At 36.5% G+C, this 25,005-nt stretch overlaps 2 protein-coding genes across 3 annotated transcripts in view; both read right to left on the minus strand.

Annotated features, from left to right (window-relative positions):
* Positions 1-15,502, minus strand: part of LOC139851709 (uncharacterized) — a 45,275-nt gene extending 29,773 nt beyond the window's left edge. For both annotated transcript variants that reach the window (XM_071840855.1, XM_071840853.1), the window contains exon 1: positions 14,885-15,502. The gene's annotated coding sequence lies outside the window, so the exon portion shown is untranslated. The remainder of the gene's footprint in view (positions 1-14,884) is intronic.
* Positions 15,503-18,086: 2,584 nt separating this feature from the next.
* On the minus strand, positions 18,087-20,728 carry LOC139854644 (cytochrome b-c1 complex subunit 7-like). Its single transcript, XM_071843937.1, has 4 exons — positions 20,568-20,728; positions 20,297-20,454; positions 20,133-20,180; positions 18,087-18,355 (listed from the first exon to the last, which is right to left on the minus strand). The coding sequence occupies exons 1-4, from the start codon at positions 20,665-20,667 to the stop codon at positions 18,287-18,289; spliced, it is 375 nt and encodes a 124-aa protein (XP_071700038.1). The 5' UTR covers positions 20,668-20,728; the 3' UTR covers positions 18,087-18,286.
* Positions 20,729-25,005: the final 4,277 nt, after the last annotated feature.

Below are 25,005 nucleotides of genomic sequence, written 5' to 3' on the forward strand. Positions count from 1 at the left end.
TTTAAATTCGTAGTTTCCGTTGACTAACGTTCATAATAATTCCGTCATTTAATTACAACATCTCTCGTTAACTTGCGTTTTAAAAATATTCGATCGGTTAAATCCCGCACCCGCTTTGAAACTCGAGGGACCGGAGTTGCCAAATGGGCAAACTAGTTGACTAGGTCAACTAGTCAACCCATTTTTCCACCATTCATTCATTCCATCATCTCCCTCATCTCTTTTCTCTCCATCTCAAGAACACACACACAAACCCATTCCATTCATTCATCATCTAATTTGGGACTAGAAAGCTCACAACAAATCCGACTACATATTCTTGATCCTCTCATCATTCTCTACGATTTGATACTAACTACACCGATTTTGGGTAACATTTCTAAAACTCTAGATTTCTTTAAATTCGTGTTTTTGACTTGAAATTGTGTTAGTTAGTGTCTATGGCTCGTGTCTAGCATGAATATATGTTTTACTTGCTCGATTTGTTGTTTTGAGTAACTAGTAAGAACAATTGAAATGGGTGTGCTTAATATTTGATTTTGGATGAGTTAATGTTGTTAAATTGTTAAAGTTCATGTTTTAATTGTGTTACTAGTATCACTAGCTTCAATTTGGTGTGTAGGTTGATTTGGAAAAACATCACTAACATGATTATTGATTTTGTGATTCTTGGCTAGGGTTTGATAGCTCTTAAAATGGACTTTTGATGCTTGAATGCCATGAAATGTTAATTGTTAGTGTTTAGTAGTAATGTATGCTTCATTACCTTCAAAACGGCATATCATATGTGTAAATTGGTTGCCCGAATCATGAAATGCGTTTTACAAACTTGAAACTTTGATTATGAACGTTCATTGAACATTTGACGAGAATTTGATTATTTTAAATGCATGTTTTGATTGATAATATGTACTTAGTTGCATTCCTCGTCAAAATACCTTTCCAACGATGTATGATAGGCGTTGTAAGTGTTTGCGGGTCAAGTGTTGTGTTAGAAAAGGTTTTGGTTCGTGCACATTTGGAAAAACTGACCAGAATTCTCTGCCCAGGTAGTGGCGCGGCGCGCCACATCCCCGCGCGGCGCGCAGAATCACCTGGCCAGATTCTGACCTCTTGGACCCATTTCACGTGAAATGTTTGACTAGCTATCGACCTCCGATTCACATGAAACTTGTTTTAATATACTTGTATATGAATAATTAGCATAGAAAAATAGTCCGGGGTCCGACCCGAATATGTTGACTTTTTCGTTGACTTTGACCAAGTTTGACTTTTAGTCAAACTTAACCAAACTTTTATGCAAACGTTCTAACATGCTTTTATACGTGATTCTTGCATGAAACTTGACAACGTGATTCACATGCTATACTATTCGAGTCGTAACGAGCCATAGGACTAATTGAACACATTTCACCCGACCTTGTGTCGTAACCGGTTAATTGATATAACTTACTTGTTTAGGTCAAGGCTAAGCAACTTTCATGCACACGTTTACTTGTTGAAGTACCTTTATACTCGTGCACTCGAGGTGAGATCATAGTCCCACCTTTTCAACAACTTTTATACTTTTAAATCGTGGGCTGAGAAAACATATACTTTGTTACATCTTGTACTACTTACTTTTATGTTTTGAACACAAGTGTGAAAAACAAACATTCCACGTGCGAGTTAGAACAAAAATGCCTCAATTCGATTATCATTAGTTACACTTGCAGGGTGTAAGCGAGAACTTATATTGTGTGGCCATACGGGTTTAACAAACCCTCATTCGGACGGTTCGCTACCGTTATGCGGATGAAATATATTTTTGTGTTCTAGTGTGGGTTCTAGCACTGTGTGATGGGGTAACGTTGGTTAAGTTTTGATAATTGGGTGCTCGCGAACAATACTTTTGGAATGCAAACGATTTTGATAATCAACTATGGGAATACTAAATCTTGTGGTTCAAAAACAACGTTTACAAACACCTATGATTTCACCAACGTTTTTCGTTGACAGTTTTCTATATGTTTCTCAGGTTCATACTTGGCTATTTGATATATGCTTCCGCGTTCACTCATACTTGCTTGGGGTCAAGCATACATGCATACTGTAACGACCCTGGTTTTACCAACGTTATTTATTAATAATTATTATTATTAATACGCTTGATTAAACGAATGTATGTTATTACATTTACATGTTGCTTTAATTGCCCGTACTTGAACTTTAAATGCCCGAAACGTCTTTGTGACACCCGGAACTTGCACGAATAATATTTTAAGGTATTATTTACATTCATGATTAATTTTATTAATCATTTTAATTAACTAAGATGGTTAGTTAGTTACTTGGGCTTAACTTGGACTTTTAGTGGATTAATTGTTAAACTACTTGCAACTTGGGCTTTATTAGTTAATGGACTAGTGTAAGCCCACCCTACTTCTATTTATGAGTTAACTAGCCCACATGACCCTTGTAAGTGTTAGTTGGAAGGTTAACTAGATAGTTAAAGGCTTTAGGAATCTTGTTACTTGCTATCCCCATGCACAACCAACTAATAACCAACTTTAAGCCTTCTTTACATGCAATTATCCAACAAACTTCTTCCTCCCCCTCCCAATTCTGCTGAATGCCGAGTTTTAGAAGACCATAAGGTGGTTTTTGATTTCATTTATTCATTACTTCATTCCTTGTATCTCTCATTCAAACACACACACACTTTACTTGCAATTTTCTTCTCTCTTTTTTTCTCTCAAGTTCTTTGTTCTTTGTAAGTAATTTGAAGACTTTTTCTCTTCTTCTTTTCTTCTTAAAACCTTTTACATACATGCAAATCATCATCATCTTTTGTTGTTTGTTACTTAATCTTGTTGTAGTTTAATTACTTGTAGATTACTAAGTTGTTTATTTACTTACTTACTTGTCTTTATTTACTAAGTTACAAGATCAAACTTTCTAGTTTTGATTCTTCATCTTTATCTTGTTATAACAAGAACATTCAAGAACATAATCTATCTAGTTATGTTCTACATATTTTGTTTCAAAGAATTAAAGTTCATAGTTGTATAAACTCTTTACTTGTAGTTCTTGAAGTAACTTGAAGTTACTTCACTTAAAGATCAACTTGGGTTGAATCTTTAAAAGTAAGAGCAACTATGAATCATCTTCTTGTTTAGATTAGCTTTCTACTTTATTTATTTCAAAGATTTAAAGTTTATAATCTTTATAATTGTTACTTGTGTTCTTGTTTGTTGTATGTTACTAGAATACCACCTTCATGGTTGGTTTAGGCTTATCATTTATTTTCTTTATTTCTTATTGTTAGTTGCTTACTACACATTTGAACAAGGACATGAAACCAACAAGAGCTTACACTTTGGTGCAAGTATCATGGATCCAACACTTGGTTGTGATCTTTCTTAGTGTTCATGAACTTGTTCATAAACTTACATGTAACTTTGGTTCATCAAACACTTACAACACTTGCACTTGAGTTATGATGGACAAACCTTGGTCAAAATGATGTTAACACATCAACGAGTTGTACACTTGAAGCTATACGCATCAAGGATGAGAACCGTGATGAACATCAAGCACCGAGACAACCGGAACTCTCCAAAACCCACTGTTCTGTCCAAAACCTACTGACCTGATGTTTCTGGAACAGACCAGTAGACCTGGGCTGTTCTAACCTTGATTTTTAGATAGAACTTTTCGAGTAGATAACTTTTCATATAGGACTCGTCTTAATCCGAGTTACGGTTTAGGATTTATGGCCCTCCGATCGTTACCATGTCCTTTAACGTTGTGCAGAAATTTCTGACCTACTCGCACTTAGACCGTCGCCACGGTCAAACCAAGACGAGTTTGCTTCTGTAAATTTTACCACACTTAAGGGACTCATAGACGGAGCCATGACCACTGGTCTCACCTTAATTCAGTAAGGGTAGAGGCCGTGGTGACTGACCGAAGTCAGCCTTTGTTTTAAACGACTTTCATAAACGAGTCTTACTTGTTACCTTTTGTTTAATGATGATTGATGATGACCCTTATGACCTTAATTACGTACTTGTAAACCTTTTGAGACGACTTATTGACTTAGTGCTATTTGACTTAGGTTGAGGACGTTTGGACCGTTACTTGCACACCACTTTCCGACTACTACCTTACCGTTACTACTAATCATTGTGAGTTATAGCATTCCCTTTTTACTTTAACTTATTTTGGGAACTGAGAATGCATGCGGATTTTATGTTTTACATACTAGGCACGAGTACTTAAACTTTATATATGTGTGGGTTATATAACGGCAGAAACATTCCCTTTAGCTCGGTAACGTTTAATCATTGGTTTTTGAACCGTGAACGCGAATCTTAGATATGGATCCATAGGGTTTGACATCCCCACTCGGGCTAGTAGCGCTAGCATTTAACGAGTGTTTAATACTTCGAGGTTATACGCACTTGCCAAGTGCACTTTAAGGGGGTACATTAAACGTTAAGTTAGTTACCGGGTGCCCACGGTTAAGCATATACTTTTACATACTTTTGAAACGCTCGTTGTAGCACTGAAATCTCGTGGCCTACTTACATTACTGTTATACTTAAACTATAGCTCACCAACCTTTGTGTTGACCTTTTTAAGCATGTATTTTCTCAGGTGCTTGAAGTCGCTTCCGCTATCTTACTAGTCGTGCTGTAGAACCCGCTGCCTAGAGTTGTATCGCATGACTACTTATGTTGCATTCAAACTTTTTCTTATGAACTTATGTTATGTAACGACCATTATGGTCACGTACACTTATTTAATGCTTCTACTTAGTGAAGCATACTTTGATTTGTAAAACAATTGACGTATGTTATGACGTCACTTTTATTAATGAATGTAAACTCTGTTTTGAAAACGCATGTAGTACTTAACCTTGTAATGATCCTGTTGTTGATGGTCCGTACATGATGATTTAGTACGGGGCGTCACATTTGGTATCAGAGCATTGGTTGTAGGGAATTAGGATGCATTAGTGAGTCTAAGACCGACCCGAGTAGGATTCACTAATAGGGCTAATCTACAACTTGTTAGTTTACTTGTTTCCGCTGAACTTACTGCATGCTGCTGCTTACTGTTACTGCTATATGCCGTATGCTACTACGTGATTTCACTACTGCATGCTATTACTTGCTTTCGATTGCATGCTAGTTTCGTACGATTACTGATATTGCCATGCTACTTATTGTTATACATGATTTAAACTGTTGGCCTATTATTTGCTTGCTTTATGACATACTGACATGGAAAATTTATTTTTCCTTGTTCAGATGTCGGACGTTCCACCTACTGACATCCCGAGCGGCTCAGGCCCCGTTGTTCCACCCACTGCTGCACCTGTTGCTGCTGCTGCTGCTGCTGACATTCCGGCCCCGACACCCACTGGCGACCCCGGCGCCTCTAGTTCTGGAGCTAGCTCTAGTGTGCCTATCCCGGCGTCTTCTTCCAGACCCCTGAGGCAACTGGCTCGCATTGGCGGCATGGAGATCCCCGCAGAGTTCGGGGAAGGTCCCTTCCGTAATCACTGGCGCACACCTTGCCGACGCACTGCCGACGGCCGCTTAGCCGTGATTACGCCAGGCCGACACCGACAGATGTTGGCCGCTTTCGGATACGTTGAGCCACCCGCGCCACCACCGCATGATTCAGACGACGGTTCTTCCGCCGATGCTTCTTCAGACGACACCTCATCTGACGACTCCAGTGATGAGGAGGATCCCGCTGACCGACCGATTCAGGCACCTTCTACCCCGCCGAAGAAGCGGTATCGCTTCGCTGGCATAATTCCTGGTCGTACTGTCACTGACGCTTATGGTCGGCGTCGTAGGATCACTGCTCGTAAACGGCTGGTGCCGTACCCCGCCGACCCACTGATATTACCGTCTCCACCCAGAGCCGGACCATCCACTTCAGCACCACCGGCTCCACCTGCACTGCCAGCACCACCTGCCCCACCATCTTCCTCTAATGAGGAAATGAGGCGGGAGATTGAGATTCTCCAGACTCGAGTTACTGAGCTCGAGGAGCAGTTGACTCATGTTTTGGACATCTTGTACCCACCATCGCCGTAGGACTTTGTACTAGATTCTGTATTGTAATCTCTTTTGTAATTTCATATTTCACTTATGTAATGTACGAACTTATTGTAATGTATGAACTTATTATCATTAATGAATGGAATTTGTGTTGTTACTTTGTGCGCAAGTGTTCTATTTACATTATCATATCATGGTTTTGTGGTACTTATATATGCTTGCATTACTTAATCAACATGTGTTGTGCTGTTTTCATGTTGGTTGTTATATACTATATTATTATTATTTGCATAATGGATTTTGACTTGAGTCAAAATGTTTGTATAGAACATCATGGCCAACGGGAGATCTATCCCCACCGCGGCACAAATTGAGGAAATGATTAACGAGCGAGTCGCTGCTGCACTAGCTGAAAGACAACCCCAAGTTCCACCACCACCGCCTGTCAATCCACCTGTCGTCCGAGATGGGTGTACTTACAAGGAATTCCAAAACTGCAAGCCACACTACTTCAGTGGCACTGAGGGACCCGTCGGTCTCACCAGATGGTTCGAAAAGTTGGAATCGGTATTCAGGGTTAGCAATTGTTCTGAGGATAACAAAACGAAATTTGCATCTTGCACGCTGTCTGATGGCGCGCTCACATGGTGGAATACCATGGCCCAAGCGAAAGGAATTGATGAGGCGTATGCTACGCCTTGGGAAGAATTTAAATGTGCTATGATCGAGGAATACTGTCCGAGAACCGAGATTCAAAAGATGGAAATCGAATTTATGCAATTGAAGACCGTAGGGAACGACCTTAACAGCTACAACCGTAGGTTTTTGGAATTGGCTCTTATGTGTCCAACCATGGTCACCCCCGAATTTAAGCGTTTGGAGAAATACTTCTCGGGACTTCCTAAGTCCATCAAGGGTAATGTTACCTCATCCAAGCCACCAAGTGTTCCCGAAGCAATGCGCATGGCGCATACTCTCTTGAATCAAATCATCCTTGACGAGCCGGAGAAGGCTAAGTTCGAAACTGTTAGTGGGGAAAAGAGGAAATGGGACAGCAACCACAACAACAACAGGGGTAGGAACTATGATCAAAACCCGGCAAAACGACATGAAGGGTTCAGGCAAAACAACAACATGCACAACAACAACACCAACCCCAACAACAACAACCGCACCAATCCAAACTACAAAGGAACCTTACCACAATGCAATAGGTGCTACAAGCACCACACTGGGTATTGCAATGTTATCTGTGAGAAGTGCCAACGATCTGGACATGTTGGCAAGGATTGCAAGGTTACCACTTTGAATGCGAAGCCAAACCACAACAACAATGGGCCTAAGAAGTGTTATGAATGTGAAAAGACGGGCCATTTCAGAAACGAGTGTCCTAACAAGCGTAAGGATGGCGGACCACCACGTGCTAGAGCCTTCAATGTTAATGCAAGGGACGCTCGCGACAACCCCGACTTGGTGACAGGTATATTCAAGATCAACAATCTTTTAGCTTCTGTCCTATTTGATACTGGTGCCGATAGGAGCTATGTGTGTAGACATTTTTGTGATAAGTTAGATTGGTCGTTAGTTCCTTTGAAGGAAAGTATGCTTGTCGAGGTCGCCAATGGAAAACTTGAAAAGGTTGACCATATTAGTCGTGGAGCTATTATCAACATAGCTGGTGCAGATTTCGAAATTGATTTGATACCTATCAAACTGGGAAGTTTTGACGCGATCGTCGGTATGGATTGGTTGAGCAAGATAAAGGCCGATGTTATCTGTGGAGATAAAGCACTTCGCATACCACAAGGAGATGGCGAACCACTGGTTATCTATGGAGAGAGATGTACCTCGAAGTTGAACCTCATTAGTTGCGTGAAAGCGCAAAAGATTATGAAGAAGGGACGCTTTGCTGTCCTAGCACATGTGAAAGCGGTAGAAACTGAGGTGAAGAACGTGAACGATGTGCGTATTGTGAACGAGTTTTCCGATGTCTTTCCCGAAGAATTGCCTGGATTACCACCGCCGAGAGCCGTAGAATTTCAGATTGATTTAGTGCCAGGAGCTGCACCTGTAGCTCGTGCACCTTATAGACTCGCACCTTCCGAGATGCAAGAATTACAGAGTCAACTACAAGAACTATTAGATCGAGGGTTTATCCAACCAAGCTTCTCGCCTTGGGGCGCACCTGTGTTGTTTGTAAAGAAGAAGGATGGATCCTTCCGTATGTGTATCGACTACCGTGAACTCAACAAATTGACTATCAAGAATCGATATCCTCTTCCACGAATTGATGATCTTTTTGATCAACTACAAGGATCGAGCGTTTATTCAAAGATCGATTTGCGATCCGGATATCACCAGCTGAGGGTGAAGGAAAGTGACGTGATGAAAACTGCATTCAGGACCCGTTATGGTCATTATGAGTTCCTCGTGATGCCATTCGGTTTGACAAATGCACCTGCCGTATTCATGGATCTCATGAATCGTGTCTGCAAGCCTTACTTGGATAAGTTTGTTATCGTCTTCATAGATGATATCCTCATCTACTCTAAGAGCGAAGAAGAACATGAGCAACACCTTCGGCTTGTGCTTGAACTCTTAAGACAAGAGCAACTTTACGCCAAATTCTCCAAGTGCGAATTTTGGTTGAAGGAAGTACAGTTTTTGGGTCATGTTGTGAGCGACCAGGGTATCAAGGTTGATCCCGCCAAGATTGAAGCCATCAGCAAGTGGGAGACCCCCACTACTCCAACGCATATTCGCCAATTTCTAGGTCTCGCCGGTTATTATCGAAGGTTTATCGAAGGATTTTCTCTGATTGCGCGTCCTTTGACCGCACTGACTCACAAGGGCAAGAAGTTCATTTGGGAACCCACACACGAATCAGCATTCCAAACTTTGAAGAAGAAGTTAACCTCCGCACCTATCCTATCACTTCCTGAAGGCAGTGACGACTTTGTTGTTTATTGCGATGCATCGAAGAGTGGTTTTGGTTGTGTACTGATGCAACGATCAAAGGTTATTGCCTATGCCTCCCGCCAATTGAAGATTCATGAGCGGAACTACACTACACATGATCTTGAACTTGGAGCCGTTGTCTTTGCACTCAAATTGTGGAGACATTATTTGTATGGAACTAAGAGCACTATCTTCACCGATCACAAGAGTCTCCAGCACATCTTCGATCAGAAGCAATTGAATATGAGACAGCGTCGATGGATCGAGACGCTCAACGACTACGATTGTGAACTCCGTTATCACCCTGGCAAGGCCAATGTTGTAGCTGACGCTTTAAGCCGAAAGGAGAGGACGGCACCTCTCCGTGTTAGGGCTCTGAACATCACCATCCATTCGAACCTCAACAGCCAGATCAGAGTAGCCCAAGTTGAGGCTCTCAAGGAGGAGAACATATCTCACGAGCATTTGAACATACTTGTCTCTCGATTCGAGGTTAGAGAGTCTGGACTCCGATGTTATGCCGGAAGAATTTGGGTACCTTACTATGGAGATCTACGAAGCCTGATACTTGATGAAGCACACAAATCGAGATATTCGATTCACCCCGGTGCAGGTAAGATGTACCACGACCTTAAAGAACAGTATTGGTGGCCGAATCTTAAGAAGGACGTTGCGACTTATGTTGGTAAGTGTTTGACTTGCTCGAAGGTTAAAGCCGAGCATCAGAGACCTTCTGGGTTACTTCAACAGCCGGAAATCCCACAATGGAAGTGGGAAAGGATCACAATGGATTTCATTACTAAGCTGCCGAAGACGGTGGGCGGATGCGATACTATTTGGGTTATTGTTGACCGCCTCACCAAATCTGCACACTTCCTAGCGATGAAGGAAACTGATACAATGGAAAGACTTGCTCAGCTGTACATCAAAGAGGTTGTATCTCGTCATGGTGTACCTTTATCAATCATCTCCGATCGCGATCCCCGTTTTGCTTCCAGATTTTGGCGTTCTTTGCAAGAAGCCATGGGAACTCGTCTTGACATGAGTACTGCTTATCATCCTCAGACTGACGGGCAAAGTCAACGAACGATTCAGACCTTGGAGGACATGCTGCGTGCATGTGTCATTGATTTTGGAAAGGCCTGGGAAAGGCATTTGCCACTCGCCGAATTCTCGTACAACAACAGTTATCACTCAAGCATTAATGCTGCACCTTTTGAAGCATTGTATGGTCGTAAGTGCCGATCTCCTATTTGTTGGGCCGAAGTAGGTGAAAAGCAAATCACCGGACCCGAGGTAGTTCACGAAACCACGGAGAAGATTGCTCAGATCCAAGCTAGACTTAAGACTGCCCGTGATCGCCAAAAGAGCTATGCCGATCTTAAACGGAAAGACTTTGAATTTAATGTTGGTGATCGTGTAATGTTGAAGGTTGCACCTTGGAAAGGTGTGATCCGTTTTGGAAAACGTGGAAAGTTGAACCCACGATACATTGGTCCTTTCGAGATCTTGGAACGTGTTGGACCAGTTGCATACCGTTTGGATCTACCAGCACAATTGAGCTCAGTTCATCCTACCTTCCATGTGTCAAACTTGAAGAAGTGTCTTGCTGCACCCGAACTCATCATACCATTGGAAGAACTTACTATTGATGACAAACTCCACTTTGTGGAGGAACCTGTTGAGATTATGGATCGTGAGATCAAAACTTTGAAACGCAACAAGATTCCGATTGTACGAGTACGATGGAATGCCAAACGAGGACCTGAGTTTACTTGGGAGCGAGAGGATCAAATGATGCGAAAGTATCCTCACCTTTTCCCGACTCCTCCATCTACCTCAGCTTAAATTTCGGGACGAAATTTTCTTTAACAGGTGGGTAATGTAACGACCCTGGTTTTACCAACGTTATTTATTAATAATTATTATTATTAATACGCTTGATTAAACGAATGTATGTTATTACATTTACATGTTGCTTTAATTGCCCGTACTTGAACTTTAAATGCCCGAAACGTCTTTGTGACACCCGGAACTTGCACGAATAATATTTTAAGGTATTATTTACATTCATGATTAATTTTATTAATCATTTTAATTAACTAAGATGGTTAGTTAGTTACTTGGGCTTAACTTGGACTTTTAGTGGATTAATTGTTAAACTACTTGCAACTTGGGCTTTATTAGTTAATGGACTAGTGTAAGCCCACCCTACTTCTATTTATGAGTTAACTAGCCCACATGACCCTTGTAAGTGTTAGTTGGAAGGTTAACTAGATAGTTAAAGGCTTTAGGAATCTTGTTACTTGCTATCCCCATGCACAACCAACTAATAACCAACTTTAAGCCTTCTTTACATGCAATTATCCAACAAACTTCTTCCTCCCCCTCCCAATTCTGCTGAATGCCGAGTTTTAGAAGACCATAAGGTGGTTTTTGATTTCATTTATTCATTACTTCATTCCTTGTATCTCTCATTCAAACACACACACACTTTACTTGCAATTTTCTTCTCTCTTTTTTTCTCTCAAGTTCTTTGTTCTTTGTAAGTAATTTGAAGACTTTTTCTCTTCTTCTTTTCTTCTTAAAACCTTTTACATACATGCAAATCATCATCATCTTTTGTTGTTTGTTACTTAATCTTGTTGTAGTTTAATTACTTGTAGATTACTAAGTTGTTTATTTACTTACTTACTTGTCTTTATTTACTAAGTTACAAGATCAAACTTTCTAGTTTTGATTCTTCATCTTTATCTTGTTATAACAAGAACATTCAAGAACATAATCTATCTAGTTATGTTCTACATATTTTGTTTCAAAGAATTAAAGTTCATAGTTGTATAAACTCTTTACTTGTAGTTCTTGAAGTAACTTGAAGTTACTTCACTTAAAGATCAACTTGGGTTGAATCTTTAAAAGTAAGAGCAACTATGAATCATCTTCTTGTTTAGATTAGCTTTCTACTTTATTTATTTCAAAGATTTAAAGTTTATAATCTTTATAATTGTTACTTGTGTTCTTGTTTGTTGTATGTTACTAGAATACCACCTTCATGGTTGGTTTAGGCTTATCATTTATTTTCTTTATTTCTTATTGTTAGTTGCTTACTACACATTTGAACAAGGACATGAAACCAACAAGAGCTTACACTTTGGTGCAAGTATCATGGATCCAACACTTGGTTGTGATCTTTCTTAGTGTTCATGAACTTGTTCATAAACTTACATGTAACTTTGGTTCATCAAACACTTACAACACTTGCACTTGAGTTATGATGGACAAACCTTGGTCAAAATGATGTTAACACATCAACGAGTTGTACACTTGAAGCTATACGCATCAAGGATGAGAACCGTGATGAACATCAAGCACCGAGACAACCGGAACTCTCCAAAACCCACTGTTCTGTCCAAAACCTACTGACCTGATGTTTCTGGAACAGACCAGTAGACCTGGGCTGTTCTAACCTTGATTTTTAGATAGAACTTTTCGAGTAGATAACTTTTCATATAGGACTCGTCTTAATCCGAGTTACGGTTTAGGATTTATGGCCCTCCGATCGTTACCATGTCCTTTAACGTTGTGCAGAAATTTCTGACCTACTCGCACTTAGACCGTCGCCACGGTCAAACCAAGACGAGTTTGCTTCTGTAAATTTTACCACACTTAAGGGACTCATATACGGAGCCATGACCACTGGTCTCACCTTAATTCAGTAAGGGTAGAGGCCGTGGTGACTGACCGAAGTCAGCCTTTGTTTTAAACGACTTTCATAAACGAGTCTTACTTGTTACCTTTTGTTTAATGATGATTGATGATGACCCTTATGACCTTAATTACGTACTTGTAAACCTTTTGAGACGACTTATTGACTTAGTGCTATTTGACTTAGGTTGAGGACGTTTGGACCGTTACTTGCACACCACTTTCCGACTACTACCTTACCGTTACTACTAATCATTGTGAGTTATAGCATTCCCTTTTTACTTTAACTTATTTTGGGAACTGAGAATGCATGCGGATTTTATGTTTTACATACTAGGCACAAGTACTTAAACTTTATATATGTGTGGGTTATATAACGGCAGAAACATTCCCTTTAGCTCGGTAACGTTTAATCATTGGTTTTTGAACCGTGAACGCGAATCTTAGATATGGATCCATAGGGTTTGACATCCCCACTCGGGCTAGTAGCGCTAGCATTTAACGAGTGTTTAATACTTCGAGGTTATACGCACTTGCCAAGTGCACTTTAAGGGGGTACATTAAACGTTAAGTTAGTTACCGGGTGCCCACGGTTAAGCATATACTTTTACATACTTTTGAAACGCTCGTTGTAGCACTGAAATCTCGTGGCCTACTTACATTACTGTTATACTTAAACTATAGCTCACCAACCTTTGTGTTGACCTTTTTAAGCATGTATTTTCTCAGGTGCTTGAAGTCGCTTCCGCTATCTTACTAGTCGTGCTGTAGAACCCGCTGCCTAGAGTTGTATCGCATGACTACTTATGTTGCATTCAAACTTTTTCTTATGAACTTATGTTATGTAACGACCATTATGGTCACGTACACTTATTTAATGCTTCTACTTAGTGAAGCATACTTTGATTTGTAAAACAATTGACGTATGTTATGACGTCACTTTTATTAATGAATGTAAACTCTGTTTTGAAAACGCATGTAGTACTTAACCTTGTAATGATCCTGTTGTTGATGGTCCGTACATGATGATTTAGTACGGGGCGTCACACATACACTCTGATCATTTGCTTGGAGTCAAGATACATACATACATACGCTAGTGATAGTACCTTTGGATTCAAACATATTGTTTACATACTTACGCTATTTATAGCAACTGTATTTTTAAACTAATTATGTCGCAAGTTATTTCATTCATACTTTATGACTTTTGTAAACTTAGACTTGTTGTCGAACGGTTTTGTAAACTAAACTTGCAAGTCTTGCACCTTTCAAATGAATGCGACATAATTTTGGTCAAACGAGTCTCATATAGGGACTACGACCACGCAACGGGACCTAAGTTAACGGCGCCGTCAATAACGGTTTTGGTCGGGTCGTTATATATATATATATATATATATATATATATATATATATATATATATATATATATATATATATATATATATATATATATATATATATATATATATATATATATATATATATATATATATATATATATATATATTGTATATATATTTTAAATTGATTAATATCTATTCATTTAGTTATATTATTATTATTATGTTTGAAAATCAATAGTTTTTACCTGTAATTATTTATTTAGATAATGTTAATGTATATAGTTATATGAAGAAAATCAATATAGTTATAGTATATGTATTAAATACATTTTATATACAAAATTATTTATTTGTTAAAAATAATAGTTTTTAACATTAGTGAGTTACTAATAATAATAACTTTATTAATAATGATAACACTAATAATAATAATAATAATAATATTATTAATAATGATAATAATAAAATACTAATAATTATAAAATGATACTAATTAAAGAAAATAATAATAAATTTTGTTGTTTTTATGTTAATGATAATAATAGTAATCCTAAACATGTTAATAATAATAATACATATATTAGTAATGACATTCATAATAATAGTTATAATCCTGATAATAATAACACTAATTTATAATGATAATCATAATAACAACCCCTAGTTTCATTAAGCATATTAATAATACTAATAAATAATGATAATATAAGCAAATATTAATTATATTATCAATAACAACAATAATAAAATTAATATTAACAATAATAATAATAATAGTAATAATAATAATTTTTAAAATTTAAAAACTACCTCAAAGGCTCTTCTAAAAAGTAATGTCTCAGACCGGAATCGAACCCGAGACCTCTTGTTCACTCCACAATACCCTCAACCATCGGACCATGTTTGTTTATCTGTTATGTTTTAACTTTTTATAAATATAAGACGTATATACTGTTATTTCCCTCTTCATCTTCTTCTCAGAATCATTCGCATGCCAACATTTACCAATTCAAGTTATATCTCACGAATTACATAACTGACTTAGAGTTTGAAAACAATATAACCTGATTAGGTTTGTTAAAAAAAAAAATAATAACAATAACACAGCAGAAGCTGTTTTGCGTAAAGAAAAAAAAATATGAACATAAATTATGATATTGAAATATAGATCGTTTTAGATAAAAGTTGCTACATGGAATTGATTTAAAATCGTTCCTATAAACTTTATAAACCATCAGTTTCAACAGAAACCACTCAGTGAATTCGAATTTCTTGAAGAACAATCCTGTTGACTTTTTGAGAACAAATCTTTGACCTCAAAATTTGATTTTTGTTTCTAAAAATTGGAAGTTAAGATTTTAGAGAAAGTTTATATAATCGATTCCTAACACAACTACATTAATGGATTTTTAAAACTGATTCAATTCTTAATTTTGGCCATAAAGTAAAAAATGCAGGGGAACCGTTTGAAAAGAAAAAAAAATAAATAAATAAATCAAACTGTTTTTCGATTGTGGTTGCTGAAGACCAGTTAATATGTGGTTGTAGTCGACCAATTCAATCACAAGAAACCAAATTTTAAAAGCAGAAAACGAAAGGTAACCATTATTGTACGATTAATGATCCTGGTAATCTAATATTTTTGTATTTGACTGGTTGATCGAATATATATATGATGTCGACTTATAAAAGCAATCCAGACAGAATTTTCAATCAGATAAAGTCGATTAGGATATAACAGATTCCATTTATTTAGTTGTTTAGTTTATTTTAATTTTTTTTATCAATAATACACCGTAGTAATTTTATCAAAAATAAAAAAATAAATAAATAATAATACTGAAATATTATTAAATAACATACTAATACTGTTAATAATAATTATAATAATAATAATATTTAGAATAATTATGCTAATAGTTATATTAATGGTTTTAAATGATATTATTAATGATTACATTAATAAATTGTGTTATTTATAATAATAATAATAATGATAGTATATATTAATAATAATGATTCTTAAATATAATACTAGTGATATCAATTTACATGTTTCAATTATATATATATATATATATATATATATATATATATATATATATATATATATATATATATATATATATATATATATATATATATATATATATATATATATATATATTATATAATATTAATAATACAAATAATAATATTAATATTAATACAATAATGAGAGTAGTTCTAACAAAATTGATATAACAAATTATGATTATCAAATCTCATGTGTATATACTATATATTAAATTAATAATACTGGTATCAATATTAATAATAAAAATAATATAATAACTATATTTTAATTTGCAATTAAGTTTAATATGATAATATTACATTTATTAATTATGTAATACTTTTACTATATAATAACATATTTTGAATATTTAATATTTACTTATAGTATATTTATATTACTATATTCATATGATATTAATTGTGTACAGAATTCATATATATTTCTATATTTATTTTGATAACATCTTAATTATATGTATATTACTTAACATATTTAATTCAAATGATTAAATGGTGTTATATTAATTTCAATTAATATATATATTTATATATATATATACTTATATTTATATTTACATATATATATTTATTTTATATTTATTTTTTTTCACACAGTTGTTCGTGAATCGTTGGGAATAGTCAAAGGTCAAATGTAAATATGAACACAGTTCGAAGATTTAGAGATTAAATTAAATAGACTTTGCTTATCGTGTCGAAAGTCATATAAGATTAAGTTTAAATTTGGTCAAAAATTTTCGGGTCGTCACATATTGTTTTCGCACCTCACCCCAAAATGAATTAAAGTTTTGATCGTTTCCCGCATCCGGATGTTCGGAAACCTACACATAACGCTCGGCTAATATTCGAGTTTCATAGTCGGACCAAGGCACTTTTGGACACTTCACTTTTTTCCCTTTTGGATCGGCTACGGGTTCGGGCTCGGGTTCGGGTTGTCGAGGAGTTTCGGGAACTTCTTCCTCGTCCGACTCGTCACGTAGCCTAGGATAATAAGGTGTTTGTTGAGATTGTGATTGGTTCGGGTAGTGTGTATAAACTTGAGTTTGTGGTTGGTTCGGAAAGTGTGTATAAACTTGAGATTGAGGTTGATTCGGGTAGTGCGAGTAGCGTTGATTAAGTGGTAGGTTCGGGTTGAGAATGTAAACATTGGCGCAAATTGATTCGAGCTTGCAAATTGAGAAAACCCGGTTGTTTGTTGCGTAGAATCTATTAAAGATTGGAACATATCGTTTTCGACCGAACCCCGTTCTTGAGCTTGAGCGCGTTGTATTGATTTTCCTTTGTTTGAATTTTTTTTTGCAACTCATTTGTAAAATAGAAAGTAAAGAAATGTAAATGAAATGTGTGTGTGTTTGAGATGTATGTTTGTAAAATGTATATGTATATATAGAAGTGAGAAATTAAAAAAGAAAAAAAAAAAAATATATATATATATATATATATATATATATATATATATATATATATATATATATTTAATTTCCAACGGCCCAAAAATGGATTGTTGGAGGATACAACGGCTATATTCCTCGTCCACAAATCTTACCAAAAAGCACGATTATAGGGACGATAAGCTGGACGGGTTCGAGGGCGGCCCCCCGGGCTAGCCGCTGCCATCGGCGCCCAGGAGGGCGGCGGCCTGGGCGGGGTGGTGGACGCAAACGTTGGGAGTGCTCTAAGACAAGCCACAATCAAGCATTTTAAACAAGTCAACCAAAGAACAACCACTAAACATGTAAAAAAAACCCTGAGACATGATTTAGTCGAACCTAGAACGTTACCTTAAAAACCCATCAACCTTTAGCAATTATTGTATTACGGGGCCCTGTATTGTTCCAATGCTGCTGTGGGAAAGTAGGATAGGTGAAAAAAATAATACTAATATGGCGTACTGATTTGTCCCTTTTATGATACAGAACACATAGATCATAAAAAATGGCATCAAATCATGAATTTGTTTATATCAGGAGTGCAAAAACAGGAACCATCACAACACGCAGTTACATGACAAGCATAAATGAAGATAATGTCAATAAACAATAGTGTTGCTAACAACGTTGAACTTGAAAGAAACGGGCATTTTCTCACCCATACCCATTTATTACCATACCATTTGTTGACAAAATGCAAAACAAACTATGGAAGTGTGCGCTGCTGAAGAGGCAATGCTCCCAAAGCTTCACGTTCTGCTTTCTCCCTTTCGACCTGCAATGCAAAACGTCATTCAGATACAATTGTGTTTGTGAAACCTCATAAGTAGTAACAGATTTGATTTCCAGACACACACAACTGATCACACAAAGTAATCGATCGCATGATATATACACCAGATACATGATTGACATCATTTTGAGAGGTGCAATGTCCTAAATATTAACATAAATCATCTTGAAGGGCTCAAAACAAAGGACTGAGTCTCACCGACTCGTAATGCTGATACATGTTATCCCATACTTGTAAGAATCTTTAAGACATCCCAATTAATCTCACAAAATAGTAACCATACTTTACAATGCTTCAACCACTATAAGGCAATAAGTTAATGAAGCAATCATCTTAAACAATCCTCGTATCTCAACTTTCACTTATAACTAGCTATTTTGCAATCGAAGTATATTGAATGTATAATGCGGTAAGTCGAAGCATAGTGAGTTCCTATTGGAATCACAATTTATAAATCCCTTAATAAACAGATGGAACTTTGCATGCATGGAATACCTACTTGTCACATCGCTTCACTAGTAAGTAAACTACTCGATATATTGACTTCGAACTGATATGCGCTATAATTTAAATTTAACAGGCCAAGAACGTGTAAATATATGAAGTAGCTGAAACCCCACAAATCCTGTCCTTTACTTAGAAATTCTGTTCAGGATGAGTAGCAAATTCAATTGCAGATTTTGGTATATGTTTACAATTTATCAGAACATGTTTGCTTGGACCTGGAAAGCTATAATTGATTACCCATTGTAGCTAATAGCATGCTTATAAGCTTTTATAAAGCACAGTGTATTTAAAGGTTTTAATTCTTTTCAAAGTACTTTTACAAAATCACATTTTCACTTTTTTTGCATGATCATCAACCTACTATACTCAGATGTAGGTACACCTAGTGTCAGTAGTTTAATTCTTATGCTTATAGAATAATCCATATAGAATAATCCAAAAATGATTCCTAATTGTACGCGAGTGACAATACGGCTCAAATCAAATTCTTAATACTTCACATCCTTACACATCAATATTAACAATTAGAAGCAGAGTAATAACATATCCCCTCCTACAGTATATACGCATGACCATTTCGGGCTTTCATATCCAATCTCCAATCAGATATCATCAAAAAATAGCTAATCATCAATTTAAGTCTTCTAATATAACTTTATCATTTCCTTTCTCTTTCTCCAACTTGTTAGTGACGGTGATTTTTTATTTAAGTGTAAACGTTTGCAAGGCAGAACATAGACACGCTTAACATTGTCATCTTTGTTAAAAATTTAACATCTTACAGCAGGTGCTTATGCACCAACCAACATAATTTCTCAAATGGTTTTAATGAACACGGAAGTTGGTTGGCACAAGTCCATCCAAATTAAAATTAGAAGTGTTCAGATGATATTAGGAAACCATTTCCAATATATCTTTGCAATTTATAAAAAAAAAAAAAAATGTGTGATTTTGCTCACGACAACCCTTAGGGTTGTTGTTAACACGCTTTATTGTATTGTACACAGCGGTTACTTGTCACTTTCATAACGGCAATTATTAGATTGTACAACATATTAAAGCGTGTTAACGACAACGTTTAGGGCTGTCGTTAGCAAATGTTAGATGGATGACTAAAGTTTAAACCTAGACATATCAGAAAATCATAAACGATCATTCCCAAATTAGTATTGCAAATTGCAAACAATTTCAGTAATTCAATGCATTAAATATTTCTGGCAAAAAATAATTAATCAATCGGTAAAGAAATTACCAGAGCCAGCATATCTGACAGGTAACTCCTAAACGGAGTCTGTTGTGCCTGTAAATTAATAGTAACAATAAACATCTTATTAATAAAAGTATTTTCAAATATTGTCTCAATTTCAAAATTCATACATAAACGCATACAAATATAAATCAAAATTAAAAATGAACCTGAAGATCTGCAGGAAGATATTCATGTTTCATAGAAAGATCCATGGCGCGTAACAATCGTTGATTTCTAGCATCAACGATCTCACGAGGAAGGCGTGCTAGGGCTTCCTTGATATCAAGAGATTCCATCGGATCGTATAAATCATCATATCGTAACCCTAATTATACATCAATCATATCAAATTAGATTATAATTTATTACAATTAACACAAATACTCAAATTAAAAAAAAAAAAAAAAAAAAAAAGTGAGTGAAGAGATTGAGACCGACCGTACGGTATGAGGCGCTTGGCGATGGTTTTCTTGTGCAAAGCAGAGAACCAGTTTTTCTTTGGATCTAAAATTGCTTTAATCAATTTCGAAGACGCCATTTTTGTTGATTTCAAGCTTTCTCGCACTTCCCCTAATTTTGTTTCCAGATTCAGGTCTTTATAATCTAGACACTTCTAAAAAGTACTAGTAGCAGATAGCCAGATATACTTTTGCAAGGCCCAATACAGGTCCAATGAAATATCACAGTGGGCTATTAGTTACATGAGAATGAGAATACTTTTTTAACATGTTAGTAGTCACTTACTGGGTCCATCACGTGTAATATACTTTCCTCAGCGCAAAGCGTACCCGGAATGTTTTAGGTTAACTGTTAAGGCCCGCACAGAGTGAATAATACCAAAGGTACAACCTTAGAGAAAATTCTCCCATGATTTGAATCTGCACCTATTTTTTCAAGAATACGGGTCCACAACCAACTGATTCGGTGGTAAGTAACTCAAAATTAGTATATTTATATAGGGAAATGATTCATGTTACTAAAATTGCAGATGCTAACTATTACTATTACTATTACTATTGTTACTAAAATTTGCATCTTATCTTTTGATTTATGTTTGGAAGTTCATTTTCCCAGGATGTGGCTAATGGTCACTAACTCAATATTAGTATATTTATGTAGGAAAATGGTACATTCACATATATTTCTTTAAATTGAGGTAAAATAATTCTCAATGATAAACAATCAATAAATTTGATTGTTTAATATCAATAATCATAATAATCACATGCTATATGATTTTATGAAACTTGTTCGTATGTTTTGTGTGTGTACGTGTATTCCTCGTGTATATATAAAAGAATGGAATTCTAAGGTATGTACTTTCTTAATATTGACTTGTTAAGGTTTAAAATATAATTTAATTAGGGTATTAAAGAAAAATGAAGTTGGTGAATGTTTAAGAGAATATTTTTACTCTGAATAATTTCACATACAAATAGGTTGATTACTACACAATTTAGCATCTAATTTTTGGACATCAGTTTGGGATCACTCAGGAGAACTAAACCACCTACGCATACATCTCATGTAGTTGCATAACCTACCCCAACTACTGTCCTGGAGGAAACTCTGACCTCTCGCTAAAAGAGTTAAGTCACTACCAATTGAGCTATAACTCAATGTTAGCATCTAATACTTTTAAATGTAATCGAACAAAACCTTACATCAAATTTTTCACGGAACTGATTAGCTTTTACAAGTTACTCACGGACACAAGATTACAAGATTACCGGGACTTAATTTAGTTTGAAACAAATTTATGAGAAATCCATGAGTAACCCTATCTACCCACGATTCCAACAATTTCGACCATAGACAATTGACATAAAAACTAATTTTTTTTTTTTTTTTTTTTGGATCATATGCTTTTGACAGTAAAAACAACTTTCTAACAATGGTTATGGATCATACAAGAGGAACAGAAATGAGAAGTCATACTTAAAGATTCTTTATATGGTTAATAAAATTATGACATGTGTAACTAGATTATGAGTAAAACAAAAATAGAGAAACAAAAGAATTTCCTTCTTTCATATCGGTCTAATTTTGGCGACTTGTCAAACTCTCTTTCTCATTAATTGATTGTACTTTTTTAGAAAAGAATAGGTTACATAAGCTCCAAGTGGAAATTCTTATTCATCGCAGTGACGGGGGGCACCGCCACCTTTACACGAGTGTCGGCCTAAGAGTTAAGTACATCACACAAGATCTTAACCTTAATTACTAGTAGACACCACTTATATACCACCAAAAATCTGCTTCCTTGCCCAATGTGGGACAATTAAGTCTCATTTTATTCACATTGTTTTTTCTAACAGCAGTTCGGATCATTAAGAGAGACTAAACCAGTCACGTGTTCGCCCAATTCGATAGCATAGGCGATAACTGCTCCCGCAAGGCAATGTACGAAAGGCACCCTTAAGTGAAATATATTACTATGTGATATATTAATTTATTTATCTCCACACACTGAAGAAACCAATTTTTTCACTACTAAAATCTGAAATTAGTTACGTCAAATTCTGTCCCTAATCCGTTTTCAAACGGGTTTTACAATGAATTCGCGATGAATATGGGCCGACCCTAAAATCGCCCTTAGTAAAATTAAGGAACGGATTTTGCAACATTCATAAATTTTAGCGACGGATTTCTTATGGTAGATTTTGAGACGGATTTGCGATGGTTGTGTTAGCGACGGATTTGAAATGGTATTTTATAATTGAATTACCATTGGATTTATAACCGGTTATTTCAACATATAAAGTAACGTCGATGAAGAAAAAAAACTAGAAATCATTGTCCTCTTAAATAAATATTTTTCAAAATCAAAGGGGATGAGTCCCTACTTAAATAAATATTTTTGGATCCATTCGATTTTTTTAATATGCTAATTAAATCAAAACAACGACCTTAATCCTCTATTTCTTCAGCATATAACTTATATAAATTATCTGTCCGTATTTATAGGGATCGATCATCTATCATGCAAAAAACAGTACGTATGTGTACGTTTAGCAATAAGTAAATGATGAACAGATGTGCGTAAACTGTAACAGCCCGCACAACCCGTAGTAGATATTGTCCACTTTGACCTCCGGCTTACCTATCCTTCAGCCATCCACAGTCTGACGGTTTTGTTTTTCAAAACGCGTCTACCAGAAGAGGTATCCACACCGTCCCTTATAAAGGATGTTTCGCTCTTCCCCCCCACCGACGTGGGACGAGTCTTACAACTCCCCCTCCCCTTCGGGACACTGCGTCCCCGCAGTACACATCGATGTGAGCCCCAACTCTGATACCATCTGTAACAGCCCGCACAACCCGTATTAGATATTTTCTGCTTCGACCTCCGACTTACCTATCCTTCAGCCATCCACAATCTCACGGTTTTGCTTTCCAAAACGCGTCTACCAGAAGAAGTATCCACACCCTCCCTTATAAAGGGTGTTTCGTTCTCCTCCCCCACCGATGTGGGACGAGTCTTATAACACTCCCCCCTTCGGGACACTCCGTCCCCGCAGTGCACATCGAAGCGGGCCCCAACTCTGATACCATTTGTAAAAGCCCACGCAACTCGCAGTAGATATTGTCCGCCTTGACCTCCGACTTACCTATCCTTCAACCATCCACAGTCTCATGGATTTTCTTTCCAAAACGCGTCTACCAGAAGAGTTATCCACACCGTCCCTTATAAAAGGGTGTTTCGTTCTCCTCCCCCACCGATGTGGGACGAGTCTTACAACTCCCCCTCCCCTTCGGGACACTGCGTCCCCGCAGTACACATCGATGTGAGCCCCAACTCTGATACCATCTGTAACAGCCCGCACAACCCGTAGTAGATATTTTCTGCTTCGACCTCCGACTTACCTATCCTTCAGCCATCCACAGTCTCACGGTTTTGCTTTCCAAAACGCGTCTACCAGAAGAAGTATCCACACCCTCCCTTATAAAAGGTGTTCATTCTCCTCCCCCACCGATGTGGGACGAGTCTTATAACACTCCCCCCTTCGGGACACTCCGTCCCCGCAGTGCACATCGAAGCGGGCCCCAACTCTGATACCATTTGTAAAAGCCCACGCAACTCGCAGTAGATATTGTCCGCCTTGACCTCCGACTTACCTATCCTTCAGCCATCCACAGTCTCATGGTTTTGCTTTCCAAAACGCGTCTACCAGAAGAGGTATCCACACCCTCCCTTATAAAAGGGTGTTTCGTTCTCCTCCCCCACCGATGTGGGACGAGTCTTACACTAACTTATTTGCGGTAAACAATATACAGTTATCCACTTATCCTGCGTGTTTAGCACATCAACTTTTAAGCATTAATTTATGCGGGTCTAATTTTATTTTTTCTATAAACTACAACTTGTGGTATTGTTCGAAATGCCAATTTATTGTCATGTTTGATACCCATATATGGAAACAATAATTGAAGTAGATGATAAAAAAATGAGTGCATAAAAGAATTTGGAAAAGGTAAAAAATATATCAAGGACTATTGATGTAATGGTATTAAGGCGTCTCTAGTGATATTACAGTGTCTCTCTAATTATGTAATTATGAGTAGAGGTACACGAGTGGATGGGTTGACTATAAATTTTTTTTTTTCTTTGTTCCATTATAAGTATCTACTCCACTATTAACTTTTTCTTCGTTTCATTATAAGTATATCTACTATTAACTTTTATTTCTTTGGCTCTAATTTTTTTTCTTCCTTGTGTTATATAATACTTAATGTAAGTTATATTAATGAAAACATATCTAGAACTTAATTTATTTATATAATTTTTATCAAATATTATATGACAAGAATAAAAATAGTTAAAGTCAAAATTAAAAAACAATATTGAAAATTTATCAGTGAACACTTATAATAA

The sequence above is a fragment of the Rutidosis leptorrhynchoides genome, chromosome 6, assembly GCF_046630445.1.
Source record: "Rutidosis leptorrhynchoides isolate AG116_Rl617_1_P2 chromosome 6, CSIRO_AGI_Rlap_v1, whole genome shotgun sequence".
NCBI lineage: Eukaryota > Viridiplantae > Streptophyta > Magnoliopsida > Asterales > Asteraceae > Rutidosis > Rutidosis leptorrhynchoides.